This window comes from Prenolepis imparis, unplaced genomic scaffold (assembly GCF_030444845.1).
Source record: "Prenolepis imparis isolate NDT839.2.m4 unplaced genomic scaffold, iyPreImpa1.0 SCAF_7, whole genome shotgun sequence".
NCBI lineage: Eukaryota > Metazoa > Arthropoda > Insecta > Hymenoptera > Formicidae > Prenolepis > Prenolepis imparis.
The window spans coordinates 6,284,511-6,311,720 of record NW_028141165.1 but is presented as its reverse complement, the minus strand read 5'-3'; the positions used below and the strand labels follow the sequence as shown (position 1 = coordinate 6,311,720).

Below are 27,210 nucleotides of genomic sequence, written 5' to 3'. Positions count from 1 at the left end.
AGCGGTTCGATTCCAAACTTTCGACTTTACCGTCGTGACTTATACTTTACATTCTCTCCTCTTCCTCTTCTTCTTCTTCTTTTCCTCTTATACGCTTCGTCTTACCATCTCGTCTTTTTCTCCTACCTCTCTCGGTGCTCGCACGTGTCTTCGAGAAAAGCGTAAAATTGCAACCGCGAAATATCCACCGAGGAAGTTTAACGCCACGTGACGTAAATATTTCATTATTATTTGTGTCACCAAAAAACCGCGACGCGAGCACGTGGAGAACAGATTCTCACTGATCTCTCTGCAGTCGGACACTGATATACATAGTGATCAAATCATCGATTTTTCTCATCCCTGTGAGGTGAGGACACTGTGTCCTGAGGGATTTTTTTCTGCAGATCTTGGATTTCGATGAGCGAAAAGAGGATCCGAAGTACCGGCTAATCCGCTATTGGTGAGTTACAAATTATTTTGCGAACATGTTCTTTCTCCGATGAAAATTGATGTGACTTCTTCTAAATTTTATTTGACAATTTCTTTCAAGCTTTCATAATTTCTTTTCTCATGATAATATAAATTTTCACATTATTAATATGATTGAAAGAAATCTCGGCATTGAAAAAAGAGAAAGAAAAAAATTTGCCTTTTACATATATCTTTTAAAGATAGTATATATATTACAAGTTAACTTAAAATTTAGATATTATACAAATTTGTTTCGTATCGATTCGTAAAAACTACTTATTTACCTCGGATTCCTTTCGCATGTTTTTTTCTTTTTTTTTAAATCAGATGTTTTCATTGTATCAATCGCTCATCGTTCACAAATATTCTTTTTTATTTTGTTTTAGTTCTTTTCAATATTAGATTATAACGAGATATATAACGAGATAATTTATAATTGTAACAAAAATGTTTTTCAATATATATTAAAAGCCAGGATTTAATCTGTCAAAATTAAATAACTCAGATATAATATTCAAATTAAACTTCGAATTCTTATACGTACATAAATGCAATAAAAAATACTATATCTTCTCTATGATTTATAAGCAATATAGTATAAAGTAAACCATAAAGATAAAATTTAAAATCAATTGTAGAATTATAATTAAAAAAATAACTTTATATAAAAAAGGCTAAAAATGAAAGACATATAAGATAAAGCTTATAAAAGTCTCGATCGAAAAGACTACGGATCAGATCTCAAAAATCCGCCAAAATTAATTTTATATTATGAAGAAGACACATCTCTTTCAGAAGAAGAACTGGTTGAACAAGGTTTTCGAGGCTGTCATCTCGCGCCAACTATAAGAGAGATTGTTTTGTTTTTTTTTTCTTTTTTTTTTTACTTTTCGTTCGACGTACCGAAAACGATCTACGATATATCGCGATCAAATTTTCGAAGAGAGCTATCGATCTCCACGAGATTCCACGAAACGACAGCACCGGAAGACCTTTCAAACCAGTTTCCTAAACTTGCGGACGTGAGAAAGGTTACGAAGGACGAATCGCCTTTACAATTTTGCGAAAACTGACCAAAGACTTGCAGATTATAATACTCGTTTACCTTCCAAAGTTATTCGTATTACTAGTTGTTTTGTAAGTATGTTTGCGTTAAAAGCATAATATGTCATTAAATTCGACAAGCATTGCCGATATGGCAAGTGACAGTGTGCAAAATCCGTGCTCGACATTCGCAATTTCCCTTTAAAATATTACTTTATTCGACATAACAAGCGCTCTTTGCTGATATATTTTATATTTTTAATTTGTTTTTAAAATATTTCTCCGCATCACAGAATTCTCGGGAAAAATTGATTTTAAATCGGACAATCTTCCGGAAAAATTTAAAGAAAAGCGTAGAATTTTCCCCGCTTCGGACGACAAAATAGGGGGTGACAAACGTCGTCGTTGTCACGAGATTCGCCATAGCTTGACAGCCCGAGGGGAAAAACGATAGATAAAAGGAGAAAGTAAAGCGAGGATGGGGTACCTTCTCGAACAGGACCCCTGTAGCACCAGGCATTTTCGAATCTGCGGGAGAGAGGCAAAAAGGGGGAGGGCACGGTGTGTACCAGGTCCCCTGGGATAAAGCGCACATGGTACCAGGATGGGATTATCTCAGGTCAGGTACGAGAAGAGGTTCCGGAATCGAGATCCAGCACATCGTACCTCTCGGCAACAATGCTCCCGCTGTGGATCACTGTTGATCCACAGCGGGTTCAATGAGATTGCGTAAAAATCTGTGCGGTTCATTCAGAGTGTGGGAGTCTGCGCAAAAGGAATCCTCTTACTGCCACTGAAAATATGAAAAGGTCCTGATGTGAAAAGCGAGAGATGCACTAACGTACTTTTTTCTTGTCTCCTGTAACTCTCGCCGAAAATCTGTTTAACTAATTTTAATTTAATAGAGTATATCTTCTACCAAAATTTGTTGACAAAAACAGACAGCTGATATGTATTTAAAAATTCGTCATATCCATGTCAAAATGAAAAGAGACTGATTCAATCAGCATCGTATCAATTTTAACGTACTATTCAAAATAGTCGCATCTCGTTAAAGAGAGCAATACGGTTGTTGGTCGAGTGAGTCGTTAAAAAAAATTCCTCGTCCCGTCGTAACGAATCATCCGACGTGCTCCGTAGAAAGAGAGATCCCCGATCGGGTCCAGTCCCTAGAAATCTCCGCCTCGCGCGGCCGTTGACCGTGGTTCGTTCGAAAAGAATCGAGAAAGACGATCACCTATGAACCCACCGACGACCGTTACACGGCTTTCCAGCTTCGACCGAGTCATTTTTCGAATTCGCCTAATCTCGGCTAGACAATGGCACGGCTGATGCGTGCGGCTGGAAGCAGGACGAAACGTCCCGCTTCAGGATGCGCGCGTTGGAACCGGTATCCTGTCGCAGGATACCGTTGGCTCGGGACATCTCGTGGGTCTCTCGGGGAGAAAAAGGGATAACGGGGGCATATATATAGGGGAGGGAGTTGAAGAAAAGTTGGTAGGATCTATGAGAGAGGGTGCATATGTATGCGCACGTAGGGACACATACGCGACGCCTTTGTGTCTCGCGCGAGGAGATTGTTCTATTGTTACGCGGAGAGACAGGTTTCATTTATGGTCACGTATGGTAATGACTCCGCGGAGAAGAAGAGAGAGAGAGGGAGAGAGTGACAGGCTCCCATAGGTCTTCGGGCCCTCGGGCGCAAGTGGGTAAACCGGGCAGTCAAGGCGGCCCGGCAGGATGAGGAATCGCGCATACGGGGATACGCATATAAATTTGCATATTTTCGGCCCGCATCCTTCGATGCCCGGCCCACGTGGGAATCTCCACGGGCTTCTGGGCAACCGGTGCGCCGCTAAGTCGTCCCGAGAATGACGGACTCTTTTAACGGTCTCTTTTGTCGTTCTGGAATTGGAGACTCTTCGCTCCCGGCGTTCCGAGATTCGCAGATTCGAAGTTGGAAATTAAGCTAGAATCGCGAGAATTTTTAAGGGGCTGCTTATCATCCTTAACGCGCGCAAAAATGGTCTACTTTCGGAAATCTTTCTCAGTAAGTAATATAGTAATCGATGCAGGGAATTTTTTTTATTTTATTCGTTATATATTTGAGTGTATGTGTGTGTGTGTATATATAAAAAATTATAATTTTTATGACAAGTTGCGCGCATGGTTCCAGTGTCTGTATAATTTTGCACTATAAATCAGTTCGATCTGAAAAATAAAAAATATTTTCTTGTAAAGAAATAGTTACGAACTGTCAAAGGAAATTTTCAATTTATAAAAATTCACAAAATTAGGTAACTTAAAGAAAAAAGTTGCCTCAAAGTTTGTTCCACTTTTTCGTAATAAAAAAAATATGAAAAATCTGAAAAAGCCTCCGACAATTCGTACCTATAACATTTCTTTACTAAAAAAATTTTTTTATTTTTCAAATCGAACTAAACTACAGTATAAAATCATGCAAACACTGTAACTATAACTGATGAATGAATTATCATAAAAATTATAATTTTTTATAAAACTTATAACATAATTTTTTATTTTACATACACTCAAATATATAATAAAATTTTAAAAACCTGCATTAATTACTATGTTATTTATTGAGAAAAAAATTCCTGAAAATAGACCATTTTTTGCGCGCGACAAAGGTGTATGTAACCCCTTAATGGTAGAATTTTAATACGAAATTGTGAATGGAATACGCAGACGAAAAACAGTGTCACCACACTGTATTTAATTCCCTCGATTATATATCCTTAGCGTATCGGAACGAGCGCGCGACGGTCGGATAATTTTTTTCCTGTTCTCTGACGTTCCGAATCGTGACGCATTAATGATGCCACAACCGCCGGAATCGCCCTATTTCGACCAAATACATTTGATAGGAAATCCCGATTGCGCCCATTGCATCCTGCATTCTCCACCAGTTTTTGCAAACTGTCTGCACCTCGTTTCGATACGACCTCGCGTGTACGACAACGGTAAACAGGCCGCTTTTCGTAAACTGACCGAACATAAAACCTGAAGGATACGGAAAACATGCCATAAACGGAACAATGATATGTTTTGGGTCGTCGGTCGTTTCTTTTCTTTTCTCAAAAATCCACAAAAACAGTCTGCGGTGGTCGACGAAGACGAGGAAAATTCTATTGTAAGATATCTTTCGATTCTTTCGTTCCGCTCATACGTGATTGACGGTTAAAGATCTCGTCTCTCATTGGCAGTGCCTAGTTTTAAAGTTTAAAGAGAACAATAGAACGTCGGGCAGTAGCATTTAAAAATGTGCAATTAACGACAATGCGGGAAGACCCCCCGTCAGGGGTCTTCGAGTGCCATTGGATGATTCTTCTCTAACCCGCATGAATCTTATACTAGTAGTCTGTCATATTTGTCCTTTGTCATTCTGGTTTGTGCGATGAAAAAAAAGCAGACCCGCAGTTTTTTTTTCATCATCAACGACCATAGGCAAAGCGAGACTTCGGGAAAATATTCTACACAAGTCTAGTAATGAATAAATAAAAATGAATAATTAACCCGAAATGCTTTTAATATTACCGAGAAGCCACGAAATAAGACCTTCTTCAAGTATTATTCGATTTCTCCGGAACCGTCAATCCGATAATCGCGGCCTGCTCTTATTAATTTCAAAGCTGTAATTACGAGTTCGATAATACACGATTCCGTGACTTTTCGTGTCGATTCCGTAACAAGGGCGTCACCGCGTGTTTTTAAAGGCTCCTCTTTTCGTGCGTGGTTAATGGCATGATGGTTAAGTGACTCCTCTCGGTTTTCTTCCTCGCGTCCTTCCACCAGAAGAACGCTGCACTCTTTTTATTTTTCTGAGGAACAAGGAAGGACTCGCGGAGGCAAGTGGCGAGGAGAAAGAGGAGAAAAAGAAGGGGAGCGAGATCCTTCGTGTGTGGTCCTGCCGGAGTCCTCGGTCAACTCGTATGGCCGAGGTGTCGCGTTGTGTGTGGTATGCCACGGTGTCTTACATCGCGACGCGACATGCCATGCGAAACACCATAGCTAGGAAGAAGAGGCCCCTGGAGGACTCTGTGTGCACATATGTAGAGGAACAATGACTTTCAGAACGATGACTTTCTGTGCGCACGTTTTACGCAAATCTCCCCCCTAGAGAGATTCTGGAAGCTCTCTTATTGTGTGGACTGTGTGTTTTTTGACGTTTCTCATTCATTTTTAGATAACTATAGACGTCTCTTGTCACTTTCAACATCTGGAATTTAATATGATACACTGGTCGTCAGTGCCTATGTCCCCGGTAGCCTAAACGAGTGTCATAAATATAAATATGGACCTGCCTCAAGTTTCAATGGATCTCTTTGTAATGTGTTCTCACATTTATTGAGGCAAGCTACGTCATGCTGATAATCAAAACTTTCTAGGGATGAGAAGAATTTCTCGGATTCTTCGAATCCTCTGTCGTCAATTCCACAAATTCTTTTACTTGTGTGTGATATGCCCAAATTCCAATAAACCAGTACAGTTAATGAGGATTATATTGAGATTTTTATGTCTATAGTTCTTTGTCTACAGTGATTACAGAAATATTTTTCCTTGTATCTTTATCGATAATCATATAGAAAACAAACATATTCGTTTTTACGAATCTTTATATCAGACATAAATGATGTAAGAATCTTAATATGCTAATATAAAAAGAATGATTCTAGAAATTAATTAATATTTTATATTTTATTAAAACATTTTTAATTTATATAAATGCATTAACGCAATCATGATTATTAACGCCCAGAATTATTAATGTTTTTGAAATTCCAGCTTTCACAGTATTGCAATAAAAATATCGAGAAATATCGAAAAATGTTTTTTCTTCACGTCGAAATATCTTTATCATATACACATAATCTTGCTCAACCTTTCATATTGCTCTTTTAATTCATCTATTTAATCGCTTTTGTGAATCCATTTGCTTTCTAACAGGTGACACTCTATTATATGTTGCTCAACTACGAGCATAATGCGGGCGCTGTATTTGCACTATTATTAGAAGGGCGATAACTCGTTGAGAGATACTGAAGAGATATTATGCAATACAATGTGACATCTGAAATGTGCGATTTTTCCTTTATTCCCATTTCTATATTTTACCAGTTATAAATGTTGAGTTTGATTTTAAACGCGACAAATTTTTATAAACATATGACTAAAATGAAAAAATCGATAAACAAGTGTGCACATTATTTATACTTAGCTGAATAATTAATTTATTAAAATTTCATAAATACATTCCTACCTGTCATTATATACATAAGTCGAACAAACTCGTTTATTTTCTAATTATTGATGTAAATCAATAATTCGTTAATATAATTCATTAATTAGTATAACGTGCGTATTCAGTTGCAAGGATAATAATCATTTAAGTTCGATGCCGTAAAAAGTTTGAAAATATTTTTCTGAGACTTTAAGTATTTAATCGAATAATTTATTTAATCGAAAACTTTATTTTTAACAAATTTATTTTTTATCGCCAAATTAATATATTAATGCATATTAATATTTATATATTATATATTTTATATATATAACTTTTATATATAATTTTATACATTTTTATTTAATTTTTATATATATTTATAATTTTAACGTATATTAATTTTTATTTAAATAAGAAATGCTCTTTGCAGAAAACACCGGTATTTGTACAAGTGTGCATTATCATTAACTTGCGTAATGCAACACTGTACAAAAGTTATGCGTATTTTTTGCATAAGAAAAATATCTCATGCCGAGTCATTGAAACTTAAAACAACTGATTTGATGACTTGTTAATAGTAGTATAGTTATATAACGACAAATAAATAAATTAAATATGCATACATGATAATACTGATTGATCAATCGCAAAAGTCAAAAAAATAATGATGGAAATAAAATTCGCGGGAGAGAGGTCTATTTTTGATCTCGCAGATCGTATCATCCCGACACGACCTTAACCTTGGGAACGATAAAAAATATAAAAAAAATGAAGGAAGAAAAAAAGGAGAGAGATAAACGCGACGGCAGCGTTTTTATTCGATGTGGGAGGTCCTTCCCCCGACGGTTTCCTCGACACAAAATGTTCGAATCATTTGTCAATGCGGTCCAGTTTAGCGATTCGTCTCACCAACAGAAGAAATTCCATAGTGGCGATGCTATAGGAGTGTTGGCATAGTCTATACAGATATTCCCTTTCCCTCCCTCTTCCCTGTCCTCCTTTCTTTCACTCTGCTCCGCAGTCAAACTAGGGTGAGATCCTTCCGCGTCCCTTGTAAAGCCCGCTTTCTTTCTTGCGGTCTACCGAAGGTGTGAAATTCGTGATTAATTATCGATTTTTCGTAGGCGAGTTGAGAGAACCGTGATTCTGTAGGGGTCCATATGAAAGATCCATACACTGATCCTACACGATTACATCCATAGTCGCGCGATAAAATAATAAAATTTGTACGACAAATAGTTATAGAGTATTATTTTGTCATCAGCCTTTAATGTTAATAATATTAAATATTGAATTTTATCGGAATATATACTGTATAAAAAAATTAACTAAATATATACCGATTTTTCTCCGAAGTTAATGCATTCCACGGAGAAGAATGCGCGACTTTAGACCTGGATGTGCGTTCGTATTTGCGAAAATATTCCTCCAACCTCCCGTAGCCGAGACATTCCTTGTCGTACAAACAGAGGGAAGGGAGCAAGGGGGGGAAGGGGGGTTGGCAAATATTTTCCTTCCTGTGTTACCGCGCGCTCTTTTCAGAAACTGAGAAACGCGGAAAGGTGAGATTTTCGATCGCGTGTTCTGATGGTCGAGTACTTATACAACGGATAGGGATGCTTTTGTAGGTATATGTATATCCAGGAGAGAATCCGTGCGCTATTCTATTTATTTTTGACCTCGTAAATCTCCATGGGACTTTACTTTAGATTGGGGATTTTCGGGTAAGGTATAAAAGTGCATACATCACACTGAATTATTGAACAAACTTCTGTAAATCATTTAAACGAATGCTTTGTTTTGCACAAAGATATCTTCTGCAAAAAAGGGATTCTTTTCTAAGTACAGGTCTACTAAGAATACTAAAAAAATAAAAAAAATCGCAGATTAAAAGAAAGAAAAAAAAAATACATATCTGTCCTCCAGTTGTGATGTTTTATTACCAATGTTTTTTTTTTCATTTTTCTTTTAGCTTTAAAACTTTAAAGAGAATTATTTTATTATTTTATAACTCACTCATGTATCTTATCATATCTCATAATTCTATTTAAATTCTATTTTTCTGATAGAATTATGTTAGAAATCATAAAACTGACATAATCGAATATTATTGCAATATGTATAATATTCTTGTATAAATATTTACACAAAATATTACACATATTGCAAAATAATACTATATTGCACAAAAATATGAAGTTATATAAACTTGATATCTATTTCTACATTAGTCTTATCAAATTCTTAAAACGGGTTTTTAGTTTCGATGACAGACTATACCTATAATCATCATATCTCTTAAAAGACATATCTCAGGATATACCACAAGATTATATTCTATTTGCAATTTATAGTTTATATCTTGGAAATCTTATCTTAACGTTAAAATCTGCATGGATCTCGATGCCACTGTACGCTGTACACGTTAGCAAGACCGGTATCGCTGCAATAATGACACCGGCGACGTAAGATCGTCGTAAGATAGCGACGTAATGGCGGAATTATTTAATTGGCGTCTCGTTCTCCCGGCGATGCAGAAGAAGCGAGCATTGTGTATCGTACATACGCACACGAGATCGTCCTCGCGAAGAGAGAATACAGGAAGAAACGAGAGACCCCACGGCGGGAGGATTTAATCTTCAATTCCGAAAATCAACGTAATGTATTCCACCCCGAGGGGGAGGGTCCCTCTTACCCGGCTTAGGAGCGGACGAGTAGAGCAAGGGCGGAGATGGAGGGGTTGAGTGCCTCGCAACCTGTAATTTCAACGCGAACGGACTAAGTCGTCGGTAATATGGGAGCCCGGAGCTGGTATAACGGCTCATTTCCATAATTCGTTCTTTAAGCATCATTTTTAATAGGCTCCTGGCGCCGTGCGGCGCTTCGCCGCCGTCCGGGGCCCGGGGGGGCCTCTTCGTGGACCCTTTACGGGGGATCTCCGTAATATTTACACGACATCGGTCAGACTTCTCTGTCGTCCTTCAAGTCGCGCTAATGTCTTCATATATTCCCACGAATATGAATTTTCGGAAGAAAAATGAAGCAATTCCCGGGACAGTCTTATCGCAAAGTACGATTCGTAAAAAATTAAGGAAAGAAATTTTTTTGAATCTTTTTAAAAAAAAAAGAGAGTCGCATTCTCTTCTTCATCATTTATATACTATATACTGCATCGACAGATGCACCGATGCTGTTCTATTGTTTCTATTCATGTATACAACCGCGTAATGGGCAACAAATTGCTCTACATCGGCGACTGGCATATTGGGCCCCCATAGAGTAGACTCCGAATTTTGTATTGCTACACAAAAAAACGGAAGTACGGTACAACTCGCAAGACGAGGCGCGGCGAACAAGTGGTTTACCGTCTGCCGCCGGCCGGCCTTATATAAACCGGTCACGTGACCGTGAGCAGGATCGACGAATCAACGTGTGGTAGCGCCACGAGGGATCGTCGGAAGATTACCAAGGGAAACAGCGGGAGGAAGCGAGGGAGAAACAGACCGATGGATAATACACGTGTTACAGGAAAGAGAGAGAGAAACACAGAAAAAGGCGCGCTTGAGGAAGAAGAAGGAGGATGTTGAAGACGGAGCGAAATGAAAAGAGAGAGAGAGAGAGAGAGAGAGTCCGCTTCTCTTCCTCGGTAGCGAGGTTTCCAGTCGGCGAGGAGGTAGAGGACCCCCGTCGTGCTCTCCCGCTGCGACCGGTAGCCATCCTCCTGTCCCGTACGTAATACGCATTACGTGTGTGTGTGCATGGCACGACTTCTGCGTCCGTGGGGTGTACAGCGGCGCACGCCATTGCGATATTAATATTCCGTCTTTAAGCGCGGTAAATCAACGGAGGAACACGCACCTTCATCCTCGACGTCGATCTTTTGTTCGTAGTCTTCGATTACTTCAGGGGGGGAATTTTAAAGGAAGGTGATTTTCGCACGATGGATGAAGAGGTACGTGAGGTACTAAAAAAAAATAATGTACCCTGAATATCGTACTACTTATTCGACAAGGATCGCTTGAGAATTCTCCAAGAAGTCTCCCCATAAAGGAGAAGCGGAGTCCAGCTATCGGCCGGGTTTCGATGGGATTTCGAAAGAGTGAAAGATAAAAAAAAAGGGCAAACTCTCTCGACCCCTCTCCCCCCTACAGCGCGACGAAATAAAAAGTATGACGGGAAGCATCGGGCACAACGCGACGATGGACCGCGGGAATTTCAACCCCCGCTGTGAGCCACAACGGAGGGGGCTGCTGCTGAACACGCAGGGGGAGATCGAGCACCTCTTTCTCCCTCTTTCCCTCTTTCCTCTCTGACGTTTCCGACGTATTTTTGTGAGATGCGAACCACACGCAAAGCGCCACGCGATCTATATATTCGGTTTCCCACCTCGCGGGCTGAAAGTGGTCTTGGTCTCTCGCTGAGGCATGGGGCGATCCAATTTTCTTCTCAAGGTTTCCCTCGAAACCGGGCTTCCCGTAGGGAAGCTTCACTTCCCATCGGGAACGAAAAGCTCCAAGGTTAATGAATGTTTGACAGAGGAATTGTACTCGGGTTCGCCAGCAAATCATTCCGTCTATTCAACGTTCCATTAAACTCGATAGAAAAAGGAAAGAGGGTGAAAGATAGGGCAGAGAGAGGGAGAGAAAGGGGGAAAGGGAAGCTATATATATTTTTTTTTAATTTTATTAATTAAATTCGCTCGAGAAGAGAACGTTGGAAGATATCCTCTTAAAAGAGTTCGATACTAAATAACATCGCGTACCGCCAAAATTTTACTACCGCGCAGTCCACCAGAAAACCTTAACGTAACTTTAATTAAGGAGATATTTCGGAATGTCGAAAGCAAATTATTAGTCGCGACGACGTTAAGCACACACGAAACCGCCATCGAGTAAGTTCCCCGCTCGTATCCCCCCGCGAGAGGCGATTCAATTTTTCACAATCATCGTAAACAGGCCCCAAAGGACGTAACAGCTACCGAAATGGTCGCCCCGATGGTCGGTGGAATCGGGGGGCCCATCGAAAGAGATTCCCGGGGCCCCGATGGTATCCCCTAAGGGAAAGCACTGGAATCAAATCTAAATGAAAGATCTGCGCGAGAAGGAGGGAAGGAGGAGAAGAAAAGGGAAAGAACGAGAGAGAAATAAAATCTTTTTCGGCGTTCCACGGACACATCATAAGCAGCAGGTAGTGGGAGATGTAGAGGGATGAGGGGTGAGAGAGAGAAGAGGGAGAGTATAGGACTATCTCTCTCCCGGATCTCAATCTAAAGACTCCAAACATATTTTCTCGAGTTTAGCGTCGGGCCCGACTCCTTCTATTGGTCGTGGAATCTCCGTCTCTCCAGCCTGATCTTCCTTCTTTCCCTCCCGTCTCTTTCTGTCTCATATATGCACACACACATATATACTATTTCTCTCCCTCTCTCTCTTGCTCTCCCCGTCCTCTTCTCGATTTCTTCTACCTGTTCGCCGCGTTCCCCGAGATCAAAGCACGCCGACGCCAGCAGCCCGGTCCGTGGGGTGTCATCCGAGATGAAGGGTGGGAACCGGCGGTTGCAGGAAAGGTCAGAGGGAGGGAGGAAAAGGCGAGATAGGGCAGGAAAGGTGGCCATACAATATTCATTAACGTAAAGGTAAGGTCGCTGGGGGTACTTTTCTCTAAGGATGAATTGAGCACCGTCTGGTGCGTATCGGTATAAATCATAGAGCGTCTGTGTGAGACCTTCGATCGAGACCCCCGTTGCCCGACCGCATATAATGACTTTACATAAAAAAAAATAAAAATAAAAAAAGCTAAGTGCTTCTCGGGAAATAAGAGACAGATTCTCGAATTAAGTTTTATGCACGAAAACATAATACATTTTTTTAAAATTATTTTTAAAAAATATATATATATTTCTTGTATCAGATCTCTTTCTTTGTTTCAACGACGACTGAGATAGTAAGCGACATACCATAAAATTCGTAAAACGCATGCCAGATGAGTAGATACGATACGATCACTTAGGACGACACAAGAGCTCTACGGTGAAAATTATTTTCCAAGTTAAGATCGCGCGGGACGAAGAAACGTTCGTGTTTCTCAGTCGACCCTGCATTTTTCAAAAAAAAAAATCCGTTATCGATTGTCCGGCATCTGACTCGTCGTTAGAGAAGATTATATGACTCGATTCTTTATCTTGTCACGCGAATTATCCAATTATTTACAATATATACTAATTTAACGATAATTTTTTTGAAGTTTATTAAAAATAATCTTTTTATATTCATATTAATTCTCGTAATTTTCTTACGTTATTTCATCGTATCTATCTTTTGCGAGATATCGCGGAGTGTTAAGCGATAAAAGAATATTTCTGCAAGGTATGATGGAACAGCAATAAAAAAAAAGTAACGCGATTACATCTGCAATATTAAAGTAATGGATGGGTGTCATTAAATTCGTGTTTATTCGCTTATCAAGCAATTAAAATGAAAGAGGACCCCCCTTCAATGTGGTGTTATCGAGAAGTCAGTGCCGGTATAATGATGAGAATGCACGTTCTCTCACGTATCTCCTCGCACTTTTGAGAATTCATTCTTTTCATTTTTTTTATAAGAAAAGGAAGACGCTAATCGATTCGCTTGCATTATGAACCGACATAACACATATAATTGAACGGAAAACGCAAGCAATTGCGAAACGTCTATCTTTCTAATAATCTCCTCTTTAATCGTGTTACGATAAAACGCGATCGTTTTTCCACGAGATTGAGAACCGTTCGTATGGATAGCAACAAGTGGATCTTGATACCGATAAGTCTGAACTTGTTTACTTCAAACCAGCCAGACATGCGAATTCCAAGTCGCGACGAGATTAGATTGTCGTTATTCAATCAACACCTCGAAGATGAAACGTCGCTATTATATACGATATTTCATTCGCGAGATATTTTCAGATAACTTATGAAAGCCCCTCTTACTTGAATTGTATATGATTCCTTAAAAAAAAAAAAAGAGAAAATGCAATCATTAGAACTATTATTATTCCGCCTTATTATCATTATATTATTAATCGGAGAATCAAAGGCCGAAGAAAGCCGCGACATAAGGGAGATCATTCTCATAGATCATCAGGTATATCTTCCCTTTATGATGTCGAAGAAAGTCGACGGGTTTCCCCGATTTTTGTTCGCGAAGCGTCAGCCGCGATCTTCCATAGAAAAAACGGAACAAGGCTCGCATCTGACTTTTCATCCGCGGAGATGATGGACCATTATCTCTGGTGTGGTGTGCGTTTGTCTGTTGTGTCTACGAGAAATATAATTTCTTCTCATGTGGGACAAAGTGGTCTTTATAAATCGCTTTTGGCGTTACGATTTACAACGGGGAATTAAATACCTCAATTAATGACGTCGTTAATAACATTGCATACGTTTATCTCGTGTGATATAAGGCGGCAAATAAGCCAAATGGCAACAAGAATTAGACGATTTTCCTCGTTTTCTAAATATAGATCTCTATTATGCAAACTAATATATGGAGAGATAGATGAATAAATAAATTTTCAGATTATGTGTACCAATTGCTTTTCTGTAATATTTAATTATTTAATTTTAATTTTAATATCTAATATATTTAATTTTAATTTTAATATCTAATATATTTAATTCTTATATATTTAATATATTTAATTCTCTTCAATAAATATATATCTTTAATATAGATACATGTAAAAAGAGATATTCTTCTTGAGTTATTCTGCTCGAATAATAGGATACTCAAATAAAAGAACATTCTCTCAGAGATTTGAATAGCATTTAAGACTCTAGTGTGCTTTAGATAATAATAATCCCAACATATCATCAAGAATGAAAATAAAGTCGCCTTGACCGGCAGTTTCAGTGACTGATGACGATGTGTGATTTCGACGAAAGATTTAGTATCGGCCAAAGTCGTTCTCGATTAGCGTGTTAACCCCAAGTATTTAGATAAGGTCTGAAAACTTGAATCATGTTTATGAAAGAGTGTAACCCCCTATTGCGTTTGTACGAGATTACTCGGTGCAAGCGTACAGTCGCGACAAATAAATAATGAACGTCACAAATCGAATATTATATAATACGGAATGTTTTCTTTCTCCATCAATCGCGGATCAATATAGAGTGCCAATCCCTCCAATTTTTCTTTTGCATCTACGTTCGTGGACTCTGTTCTATACGTCAAGAAGAACGCAGATAATCGAGAATACCGCATATGCTGCATATATCTGTATCTCATTGTCAGATACATCTTGCGTTGTCTAACAATCCCGCTGATCTCTGAAGTCACGTGACACACTCGAACGAGATCATCATTGTCAACGCGTGCTCGACCAATTATGAAATTCGCGTCTTCAGGGTCACGCATTATTGTTCTTTATCCACTCCGATATCTTCGCCGATCGCCGATGCTGCTTCTTTTTAATTGTCATTCCTTTTAAGCGCCGCAAGCAATCGCGAATCGCCTCCTCCCGCCTCGTCATCTTATCAATTGCGTCATCGCGCCAGGAACGTGTTCGAAACCACGTGACAGTGACCTTCGCCGGAGATCGTCGTCTTTCGAAACGGCGACAGGCTGGTCGCTTCCTGATGATGACGAGGACCCCCACCCACGAACGCCGACCTCCGTCGTCCAGGGACGTTGTCGTCATTTTCGCGAGAGCGCGTGATCTCGCCGCCGGGAAGAAGAAATTACCAGGCCATCACGTCGGCTCGGTCTTGTTGATTCAGCTTGCAGCCCACTAATTTGCACCGACGTGCTAATATACCCCAGATAACGCGTCGCCCAGTTGTGAAAGAGAGATAAAGAGAGAGATATGCGTGGACTTTGTTCCCACCCGCGCATCTTTCGCTGATCAGCTGCGGGCGAGTGTAGGACGAAATCAACGAATTCAGGGGGGTCACGATTCAAAGAAAGGGAAGAGGGAATCACGATTACACCGCGGGAGGTGGCCGATCTTTCTGTATTTTCCTTTTCTTCGCAGTAGACCTATCCTTCTCTTTCTTGTAGGTCAGCAGGGGTCAATCTTCATCTCGTCAACAGAATGTCTGCAGAATAAATCACGATTTTCCGCTTGCAATAAAATTTTCATCTCGATTTCAATAAAATTTGTCTCTACACGCGCGCTTAATTCAAGTTCTTATCGTATTCTGTTGATATATTTTTCCTAATAAAACTTTCAAATTATTTTTAGCATTTTTCTAACTCGAGCTATTGAATCAAAGTTACTTCGATAATGCTAAAATAATTTCTGAAGCGTAGGATCTTTTTTTGGAAAGCATACACATGTACTCTAGGCTATTTCATAATTAGTTGCTGTTCGATTAATCATTGAATCGGCTTGATATTAGCTCCCATTTGCTGAGACGTCCGTAACGAGAAGGCCACCGACGAATACCGCGACAAACTGTTATCACTCTTCTTCTCTGTATTGGTGATACTCGGGGAGGGGCGTAGTAAAGATGATAGCGCGACTATATATAAGCCTGCGCATCCGTCATCGCCATCAGTTCGATATTCCTCATGTTTCGTTTTGTTAGTAGTGTTCTAACGATATTTCAAGCAGACTCCTTATCTTGACTCCGTTCGAGAAGAAGATTGTCGGAAAAAAGTGCAATAAATAAACAGCTGATACGTAGCTTTCAACGTGTTATAAAGAGGGCAATCAAGCCAACTACAACTCAATCGGCAAAAGTTCATCGAGCTTCATCATCCTCGAGCTCTGACCGTTGTTTTTGCCTTCTTCTTCTTCATCTGCGGCGCGTAATCTTCAAGAGAGAGAGATCGTTGCTGTTCAGTAAACGGCAAGCGATCAGGAAAAATGGGATTCTCTTAGCATCGATCGAATCGTTCGTGGTCCACTAAATAAACCGAGCGTTTGATCCTTCTCAGCTACTGTCAAGCCTTATTAAACGTGTCAAAATAAGACGCGCGAGGACTGTCTACGGAAGCGTGACGGAAGCGTGTTTTATGATTCGTTTGCTACGGTTGTCCAGCCCAGTTATGTTCTCGATCAAGTACAGCAAGCAATTTCTGAGCTATCGTATACTCAAGTCCAACCGGTTCAAGTATATCTGACGATACGGACTCGGACTACGTAGAGAGTGCGTGCAAGGTGGTGTGTGTGTATTGTACCGCGGACGGCTTGTCGTACCTACGGTGCTCAGAAAGGCAGGGAAAGGAAGGGTCGTGTCCCTCAGCAAGACCTGGAAAGTCTTGTATCCAAGTCCGATGGCCGGATCGCTTTTTGTAGCGACGCGAGCTTGAGGAAGTGCGACGGCGACGGCGACGTGATAAACCCGCAAAAATTATTTTAAAACGTATGATTTCATTACCGAGGAGATTTTGATCGGGAAGTAAAGTATTAAAATTTGGAAAACACAAACGTGTTTGCGAAAAAAGCACAAGAGAGCAGAAAAAATCCAAAATTGATAAAAAAAATTATTTTGTCGAAAAAGAAAACCTTGAGGAAGATAATTAAAATTGCGATCAAGATTAAAATTTTGCCAGACCGGCTTATGAGAAGGGTGGACGTAGTAGCTAATGATTTTCTTGTTAAAATAATTTTCGAACAGGAAACTAATAAGTCAATAAAGATATCGGAGAGAAATAATCATTAGCACATTGTATGAGTATATACGGGAAAATTGCGGAGAGGCTCGAAGAGCGAATTTATCTAGAGTAACGACATTGCTCGATGCGCTTATACATCAGCTCGCGAAAGATCATTAGAGCCGAGAATCGAGCGGCAGGATCAGAGTAAGAGAGGAAAGCACACTCGGAAATTCCTTCGAGAGAGCACAGACACTGATTTTTCACGGCAGTTACGTTCTTATGTAAATACACACGCATAACATCGGGCCTACATAAAACGCGAATTAAAGGGAATCGCTAATTAAAATCGAGCGAAATCTGCAAGTCTTTGGCGAATCGGAATAAAATCGCGGAGAATAAAAAAAATGATTAAAAAAATGATCGTTTATGTCCCGCCCAGAATGCCAACTCACGTTAGTCCCTACGGCGCCGCTCGTTACCCGGGCACCCTGCTAGGAGCTGCCCCGGGTTTTTACAGCTCGGTTTCCGGCTACATCACCAGCCCGGGCCCGAGCTACTACGGGAGCCTTAGCGTCCAGCATCAATCACCGGATCTTCCGATTTGGCCGCGAAGGATGCCGGCCGAGGAGGAACTGGGGGCCTCACCGGCCGCCGGAGTGTCCCCGGGCACCCTTGGCAACGGTGGTCCCCCGAGCCCGGCGCACAGCGACTCGGACGCATCCAGTTCGAGCTTGGAACTGGGTACCATCAGGACCGGCGAGAACGCCCAATTAAAGTGCAGGTAAGAAAAGGAATAAAGAAAGAGAAGATTATACATATTAAATTTTTGTCACACTTGTTTCACTAGATTCATTCTAATTATAGATGACGCAGGATCTTTCGTGCAATAATAAAATAACGTAAAAAAAATTGTGAAATATAGTAATTAAGAGTTGTAATAGTTTAAATATTGCCTCCCCTCATTCAAGACAAAAATCGCTGGATTAATTCAAGCATAATTTTTCACAAGTATTCTGTATTATTGCTAAAAGACTGACTAATTAAGATAGGAGCGTGAAAGATAAACACGTGGCGAATCGTATTATTTTGGAGAAGTTCGCTATCGTCGTTATATCATCGTGAAAAAAGTCAATACTATATACTTATATACATACACTGACGGATCCTGCGGGGAAGGGGTTTGGGGTTAAAACCCGCCCTTCCAAATTAACAGAAATAATTGTAATCCGATTTGCGAAAATATTTTCACTATTAAACCAAATAATTTTGTAGAAACCCCTCCCATTATCGACTTCAGGATCCGATAGTGTATACACACACATGAATTATTTTAATTGTATTAAAATCAATATTAGTTTAGAATGTGAAGATTAATTCAGAATAGATAATTTTTCACTTCCGAGTCGTCCATTGACGTCGTCCTCTTTTATCTCGTAACGGGATCAATGTATATAATTCTGCATCTTCCCCCCTCTCTGTCCCCTTTATATATTTATGAAAATTATTTTTCTTGTCTTAAATATCAATTGATATATTTCTCCTTTCCTTTCTTACTATGTAATCTTGTATTTTAATATTCTTTTATGTTTTTTTCTAAAAAAAACAATAAGCTTTAGATTTTAGATAATAATCTCTATCTCGAATATAAACTAAAGGACTAATTAAAAGCCTAGCGCAGTAAATGATGCGCAAAAATGTCTTCTTGATTGAATGTAATTTATATATATATATTATATATATTAATATTAAATCGTACATTTTGGTCCCGAATTTGAACAATCTTTATCAAATATTGAAAGAAAGAGGATAGATATATTATCTGTAAAGATAATATATCTGCTTTCGATATTTGCTGAAAATAGTTCAAATTCAGAACCGAGACGTACAATTTTCATGTTAATAAACCATATTTAATCAAGAAGAAAAAATTTTATCTTTAAAGATAACATATCTGTCCTCTTTCTTTCAATATTTGTTGAAATCAGTTCAAATCCATGACCGAAACATACGATTTTTATATTATTAAACTACATTCAATAAAGAAGAAGAAATTTTTATACATCATTTACCGCAGGCTCTTAATTGGCCTTTTAGTTTACATTTGAAATTTTTTAAATATTTTTTTATTATTTTTTTGTGCTTAAAAAAATAAATCTTTATCTATATAAATAATTTAAAAGAATCTCATATTGTGTTGTAAATTGCAAGCAATGTACTTCTTCTTATCTCTGCAAGGAATTATCGCATAGACCTATACTTCAGAGACAATCAAATGCGTCTCAGTTTACACTATGTTGTTGCAGACGTTCATCGTTATTTTCTCGTCAAATGAACGCTGATCTATCTCTTGTCAATGTAGATACGCGTATCTCACGCGCGCATACCGGTTACAACTAGTTTTCTCTATATCTGATAGTTGGAAGACTTTCTGTTTATCGTATAACCGAGCAAACTCTGAAATTCATCTCTCGCGATGTCTATCCCTTTTATTTTAAAATTGTCTTATTGCGAGATTAAGAGCTCGTTTTCTCCCTCGCAGTTTTCGCGGAATTCAGATTCCCTTGCTCGATGTAATTTACTCTCGCGGAAGAAGCATGTGCTATATCTCTAATGATAAACAGGTTTATAACCGGCTTGGTTTATATCTAAGGTCTCTATGCATCTTCAAGAAAATTTAGATTTGTGATGTAAAACGGAGCGATAGCGATTGCTCTTACAATTAGATAACGAGCGAAAAATAATACATAAAATTTTGCTGATATTGCAAAAAAAATTTTGCTGAATCCCTAAATAGTATATTATTTAAATATTTTTCGTTATAAAAAAATTCGACCTTTTATCCATCGAATAATATGTGTATGAAATATCCAGTCTCTGTTCTTTAGCTTGATGTTATCGCGAACAAAAAATAACTCTATTATCAGAATTTCTCAGAGAACTCGATTATCGTGAAGACATTTTTTTTCACGCGATGAATGCGTGAAAGCCATAGCTTATCACAGAGCACACCATACTGTAAGTTTCATTCTTTAAAGTTGTCGTTCATGTTAAGTTTTACTCACAATTGTCCCTCAAAGATTTACTTCTATAAATTTTTTTTCTTATTTTCCCAGAATATTTGTAATCTGTCCTTTTCTTGTAAATTATTTCTAAATTAATTTCTAAATTAAATTTTTATTATAAAATTTATGTCGACCATATTTTTCCTTAATACGTAGCATTTATTAGTAATATATGCGAGTCATTAAAGAAAAGCCTGATGTCCTACATATGTATGGCACGTATTATTTTGAAATCATATTAGATAAAACGCGAGGTTAATTTATAACAACCATTAAGTAACGCATAAATGATATATTGTAGCCGCTCGTATAATTACGACTGCTTGTGAGCAAAAAAAAAAAAAGAAATTAAAGAGCCGCTCCGGCCAATGAAATCTCTCTCGAAATTGCCTTGATCCACGACCTCCCGTGGACATATCCGTGCCACTTAATTGGCGGAATTCGTTGTCGTTGACTGGAATAGTACCGAACCATCGTGGGTCTCTCTTACGATAAACTAGTGTCAAACGGCGGCAATTGCAAAATGGCCGCAATTGGTATCAATTGGTCGAGCCAGCGAGCGCATTCATGACGCAAATCACATTTCGATATTTCAACAGCAGTCGAAAGGCTGAAGCATATTCGCCGCATCACTTTCGATTAGTCACGATTCGCAATTTCGCGAAGATTAATTGGCCATTAAATAAAAAAGAAAAAAATTGTACTTTTTAAAAGAGCAAAATTATAATATTTTTTTTCTCCTTTTTATAGATGGCACGATTGTGGTCGATGGTTCACGTCCCTGGAACAACTTGCGGGACACGTTGCAAGGTTGCACGCTGCACCTGGTCCAAGGGGTCTGTTTTATTGCGGGTGGGAAGGATGCGCGAGAGGCGAGCGTGGGTTTAACGCGAGGTAAAAGTCTTTCAAATATATGTAATATTAATAATCACATGTAAGAAAAGCTATTTTTACATTCTTGATAGACACACAACACTCATATCTCTCTTTCGTAGGTACAAAATGCTGGTCCACGTACGCACACATACGAACGAGAAGCCGCACCATTGCTTCCAGTGCGACAAGAGCTTTAGCAGAGCGGAGAACCTGAAGATCCACGCGCGTTCTCATACCGGCGAGCGTCCCTACGTCTGCCCCGTCGAGGGTTGCAACAAGGCCTATTCGAACTCCTCAGACAGATTCAAGCACACCAGGACCCATGCCGTGGATAAACCGTATTGCTGTAAAGTACCTGGCTGCTCGAAAAGGTACACCGATCCGTCGTCCTTGAGAAAGCACGTGAAAACTTATCGCCATTATGTAAACAACAACGACAAGGTTCAAGAGAAGAGTTTCGACGACAGCAACGTTCAGGAGAAAACCAGGTTCGACGTTAACTCGCCCGATAAACAGAGCAGCAGTACCCACTCCGAGTCAGACAAGAAGAATTCGAGCATCGAGAGCAGCATGTCGGGTTCTAGTCCCAAGGCCAGTAACAGCTTCGAGGAGCAGAAGAACTTCGTCGAGTGGAATAACATGTACAATCTTCAGGAACAGCAGAAGGAACCGGAACAGGTCACCGTGCCGAAGCCGTACGAGCAAGACGTGAAGATCTATCCAAGGATGTACGATGACAGTTACATTATACCGGATAGAATCCAAGTGAATCCCATATACGCTTCCGGTAGCACCATCATCAAGGACTGCTCCGCGATATCGTCGCCTCACACGAGTCCCGGTCGAGTGTCTGATTCGATGCCACGCATCGGGATGCAATCGACGCCTATCAAGACCGAGGAACCCATGGAGTGCAGCGTCACCAAGACTTCTACGGTCGACTACAGGAACATCGAGTCGATCGTCAACAGTACACCATGCAAGAAGGAAAATACGATCAACTGCGATCCGGTGAGACACTCGGTGATTAAGCGAGCGGAGGATCTGAAGATGGAAGTTGAGCAGACCCCGCTGAAGGAGGAGCTCAAGAACATTGGTGGCGGTGACTGCTGTCGGCACAAGTGCTGCGTACACAGCAACGACAGCTTTCTACAGAAGACGAAGATCCTCTCGGATCTTATTCTCAAGACTCACAGCCCGGCCTTTCGACAGCTGCTGGATTCGATGGATATGCGATACGGATTGGAGAACATGTGGGGCAATATTATGGACATGGACACCGCCAACACGTGCGGCCAAGATCTTCGAGTGAAGAACGAGAACGTCACCGAGATGGAGCAAGATCTGCCCCTGGACCTGACGATCAACAAATAACGAACGATAGGTTGGCAACATACCAAAAAGTCTCATAGTCTCTCTCTTGTCAGTACGAATTATCTTCATTATGTACGACAAAATACGAATTGATTGAAACGTCGCAAATTTCATACACGCAACGAATCGATATCGTAATACGTAATTCACATAATCGGTAAAGAAACGAGATCTAATCTATCTTGAAACGGAAATTGAATTCGATCAGACTGCGAAACCAAATATGATTTTTTATAATACTTTGTGTTTAATACTTGTGTTTAATACTTAGTATTTAGTACTTTGTAATGAGAGTTGACGAGCAGTCGAAGAAGAATTTGAACAAGAATTTGCTCAAGCCGTTTAAGCAGTTGTTTATAAACAAAATGTTAATCAGGCATAATCAGATAACTTAATAATTTTAATCAATTTATGATATATTATATTATATATTATATTATATATAATATATAATATATAATTATCTGATTTTATTAGACTACCGATTCAATAAACTGGAAACATTACTATTAAAATGTTGATTAAATTGATTAAAACCGATTAAAATATAATATATATTATATAATATAATATAATATATAATATTATATTACATAATATATATATATTATATAATCAATTTTAATTGGTCTTAATCCATTTTAATCGATTTTAATCAATGTAATCAACTTTTTAATGGTAATGTTTCTAGTTTATCGAATCGGTATAGTCTAATAAAATCGGATAATTGATACAGTAATGAAAGACAAGTTGAGAAAGAACTGTTATATGGCTGTAAATATATTTGAAAAACACGAAATAAATTCGTTTCCATTCGATCATTCGTTCGTTAAGATTGAAGTCTAAAACTTATATTTTTCTTACATGATAAGGCGCTTATATAAACAAATCATATTTCAACACTTTATGTAAACAAAATGTATGTGTATCATATGTATATAGAAATTTATATGAATGTGTATGGAGAGTCACACACACAATTAAAAAACGAAGTGAACTGGGAGGAAAAAATGCTTTCCTTCTCCTGCTATAAATAGTATATGTTTTATGATGTGAATTATTTCAATAAAAAAAATACATTATTTATATGTCTATACATATATTGTGTGTCCACTGTCTTCCCATGCGATTAATTATTTGCGTAATCGATTATAGAGTTATATTTTTCTTATTATTATAATGCATATATGCATGTTATTGTAATGCATATAATATATATTGCATTTTACATTTTCTAGAAGCAGTTTTCTAAATTAATTTATGAGACTAATAAAATATGGTAATACTGAATTTAGGTAATACTGAAGGAGAGCGCGCGCTCCGTCCTTCCTGATTTTGCTGAAACTTTACAATATTTTGTATTTTTGTGCGTAAAACACGAATTTGTAAATTAAAATTGTCACTCTTAAATAGGAAAAAAGTTATGCTGGCCCCTCGTTCCCATGGGGGAGGGAGGCGAATTTTAATTTACAGATTCATGTTTCACGCACAAAAATACACAATATTGTAAATTTTCGGCAAAATCGGAGAGGATTTTCACAAAATTATTACCCAAAATTTAAATACAAATTGATGAGACTCACCGATACAGTGCACAGCAGCGTAGTTGTAAACTGTAAAATATAAATACATGAAAATTATATAGTGAAATTTTAAATAATTGATATTTCAAAAAATAAAATAAATATTCACATTAAACTTTTTATTTGATATTATTTATTAAATAGATATTTAATTAAAAACATTATATTATTTTTATCAAAAAAAAATTTTTTTAGATATAAAACCTTTTTATAAAAGTTAGTAAGTAAATTTAATTTTCTTTTTTTAAATAATGTAAATAATAACTTTTTTATAAATATATAAAAATATTTTATAAATCTATAAATAGTAAATAAATTATTTACCATGTAGTCGTTCCGCCGTTGCCCGATGCCACCCCGGGCCCCGGACCTCCTCCTCGTAGAAGCTTCGAAACACTTACACTCGCGTTATTTTTTCTCGTTCGCGACACGTTTTGTGACGCCCGAATATTAGCCACAATCTTTGACGCGTTTCGATAAAACGCGAGAAACGGGAGAGCTTATTCGCGCGCGAATAAAACTGATGCTCCGTTTTCGCGTCGCCGCTGTTTTCAAGGTCGACTTATCGGAGGGCCTTAACGAACGACGATTGCGACTTCCTTCGCGACGCACTGGGAGTCGCAGATATTCCCGAAAAGTGGCCACTACATATATACTTTACTATATTTTACACTTCGACACGATGATGCGAACGACCGGAAACGCGCAATCGTCCTTAGAATCGTCCTACGATCGAAAAACTGCGGAAATTTTCGCGTCGAAAACGCCCGGTAATTCTCGCGTCCTCGTAAATTCACGCGCGCAAACTTCAGGCGGCTCGAGTTGGTGCTGTGATATCACGCGTGCGCTTTCGAATGAGAAACAGAGCGAGATTCGTGGCCGACGAGGTGAATCTCGCGCGTGCGATCGCGATCACGATGTCGACATACGCGACGCAATCGGATTTTTACGATAATTATAACGTAATGACACTAATTAATATAATAATTATAGCCATACATACTTTCACGGAGCGGCGATGAGCGCGTGAACGTTGAGCAATGCGAAATGGCACCAGAGGGCATCAGGGTGCCTACGGTTCTTTGGGTGAATTTGCTCATGGGGTGAAAATTACAAAAGTGAGAGATTCCCTAGATTTCGACAAATGAATTTGTAGATAATCTAGTGAATCTCTCACTTTTGTAATTTTCACCTCGGGAGAAAACTCACTCAAAGGCCGGTATTCATAGTTCGTTCTTATTTCAAGACCGTCTTAAGTAATGTCTTAAGATGCAATATACGGCTCTGTGATTGGTTAATCACATCTTAAGATTGTACTTAAGACAGTCTTAAATATAAGAACCGACTGTGAATACCGGCCATAGGCCGGTCGATCGCTGATTGGCCTTCGATCGCTGATTGGTTGGACAAATTCTGAAGTTTGACGGACGGATTTCCGAACACAATCTCGAATATAACCAACTGTAACATAACCCAACTTGTCGACTGTTTGTTATCGAATTGTTTTGCACGTAACAAACGTGTTAAAGTTAATATATCCATATTAATTCAATGGCAAACGACAGAGAGGTACTTCGTGAAATTTGGGATGGAAAAATTCCAGTCTGTTTCACTCTCAACTCCGAGGAAATCTGCGATTTACAAGGGCCGGATCCGTTTTATCTAATGGTATCTAGGTTAAGTTACTTTCCATTATGTACAGAGAAGGTAAGAAATAATGTTTGTAACATTCCTTATTCGAACTTGTTATTTTACAACTTTATTAACTTTGTTATATGCGAATATAGATTAAATATATGTATATTGTTTCTCTGTCTTAGGTACGGAAACACTTTATACGACATGTACAAAGTGATAAACAAGAGTATGAGATGTGGTTGGAATTTAATGGAATGCCATTAAAGTGGCATTATCCAATTGGTGTTTTACTGGACATTTATTTCAATGACATTCAATTACCTTGGAATATTGTTGTCCACTTTGATAAATTTCCAGAGAATGTTCTAATGCATTGTCAAAACAAGTATGTAATATATTTTACATATATTCAATATTATGATGTTTATACTTATTCTGTCGACAGGCAATATAAATGTAATCTTCTGAATTTTTAGGGAAGTTGTAGAAGCCCATTATCTTTCTTGCATAAAAGAAGCTGACGTTCTAAAGCATAGAGGCCAAATTGTCTCTAGCATGCAAAAGAAAGATCATACGCAGCTGTGGAATGGTATTATGAATGATAAATTTGATCAGTTCTGGTCTGTGAATGGTAGACTTATGGAAACAAATACTGAAGAGGGATTTAAATATATACCTTTCCGATGCTATACGAATGAAGACAAATATATACAAAAACTTGTAAAACCAATGAATGAAGAAGGCCAAAGAAAGACTTTGAAGCATTTGTTAAATGAAGTGTTCCCAGATCAAGAAAATGGTTTGTAATGTTATATATTTGTAACACAACATTTGTAATATGTTTATTGTAATTAATAGTTTTTTTTTATATTTTATATAAACTTTATGTAGAAAAGGAACAAATACACACATATTTTCATTTATTTAGAAAAATTAAGATTAATTTTATTGTGATTTTGTACAGTTACAGTGCGCGCCCATGGCATTGTACCACCCTTAGAGACGCCGCTTCAGTGGATGTCAGAGCATTTAAGTTATCCGGATAATTTTCTGCATTTAATCGTAATTACATCGTAACGTATATTGAGAAACAATTTCACCATCAAGTAAGTGATAAAACTATTTTGTAATTTTTGTGGAACAATTATGTACTTTGCTTAAATTGTTTTATATTGTAATATATTTATTTTATGATAAGCGATAGAAGTATGCAAGTACCCAAAATTTTTTCGACGCTTAGTTAAATTTTTCTAACAATAAATCAAGTAGAGTTCTATGAGCACACTGGACTCGACTTTATTTGAATTTTGTGAGTACTCGCACATTCTTAGACCTTAACTGAGATGTATTATATCATT

The 27,210-nt window shown here is 38.4% G+C and overlaps 3 protein-coding genes across 4 annotated transcripts in view; 2 read left to right on the top strand and 1 right to left on the bottom strand.

Moving 5' to 3' along the window:
• The window catches only part of LOC145939016 (17-beta-hydroxysteroid dehydrogenase 13), a 79,630-nt gene extending 54,446 nt beyond the window's left edge, over window positions 1-25,184 (bottom strand). Inside the window, exons 1-2 of the mRNA XM_083043024.1 lie at window positions 24,539-25,184; window positions 24,215-24,244 (exon numbers count right to left, since the gene is read on the bottom strand). The gene's annotated coding sequence lies outside the window, so the exon portion shown is untranslated. The remainder of the gene's footprint in view (window positions 1-24,214; window positions 24,245-24,538) is intronic.
• LOC145939013 (uncharacterized) lies at window positions 16-23,731 on the top strand. Of its 2 annotated transcripts, XM_083043017.1 has the most exons (4): window positions 16-442; window positions 17,759-18,100; window positions 21,132-21,275; window positions 21,377-23,731. In XM_083043017.1, the coding sequence occupies exons 2-4, from the start codon at window positions 17,760-17,762 to the stop codon at window positions 22,629-22,631; spliced, it is 1,740 nt and encodes a 579-aa protein (XP_082899143.1). In that variant the 5' UTR covers window positions 16-442; window position 17,759; the 3' UTR covers window positions 22,632-23,731. The 2 variants fall into 2 exon arrangements, with proteins under 2 accessions (XP_082899143.1, XP_082899142.1); XM_083043016.1 differs by lacking the exon at window positions 16-442 and having other exon boundaries at window positions 16,262-18,100.
• Window positions 25,185-25,660: 476 nt separating the features above from the next.
• Window positions 25,661-26,955, top strand: Atg5 (autophagy protein 5). The gene is made up of 4 exons (XM_083041341.1): window positions 25,661-25,921; window positions 26,035-26,237; window positions 26,329-26,651; window positions 26,817-26,955. The coding sequence occupies exons 1-4, from the start codon at window positions 25,766-25,768 to the stop codon at window positions 26,927-26,929; spliced, it is 795 nt and encodes a 264-aa protein (XP_082897467.1). The 5' UTR covers window positions 25,661-25,765; the 3' UTR covers window positions 26,930-26,955.
• Window positions 26,956-27,210: the final 255 nt, after the last annotated feature.

What these genes read in the sequence shown, in the direction of transcription:
- LOC145939013 (XM_083043016.1), top strand. Translation starts at nt 17,724, where the DNA reads ATGATTAAAAAAATGATCGTTTATGTCCCGCCCAGAATGCCAACTCAC. An exon ending in AACGCCCAATTAAAGTGCAG is followed by an intron (nt 18,101 to 21,131) that starts GTAAGAAAAGGA and finishes TCCTTTTTATAG; the next exon opens with ATGGCACGATTGTGGTCGAT. An exon ending in GAGCGTGGGTTTAACGCGAG is followed by an intron (nt 21,276 to 21,376) that starts GTAAAAGTCTTT and finishes TCTCTTTCGTAG; the next exon opens with GTACAAAATGCTGGTCCACG.
- Atg5 (XM_083041341.1), top strand. Translation starts at nt 25,766, where the DNA reads ATGGCAAACGACAGAGAGGTACTTCGTGAAATTTGGGATGGAAAAATT. An exon ending in TTCCATTATGTACAGAGAAG is followed by an intron (nt 25,922 to 26,034) that starts GTAAGAAATAAT and finishes TCTCTGTCTTAG; the next exon opens with GTACGGAAACACTTTATACG. An exon ending in CTAATGCATTGTCAAAACAA is followed by an intron (nt 26,238 to 26,328) that starts GTATGTAATATA and finishes CTGAATTTTTAG; the next exon opens with GGAAGTTGTAGAAGCCCATT.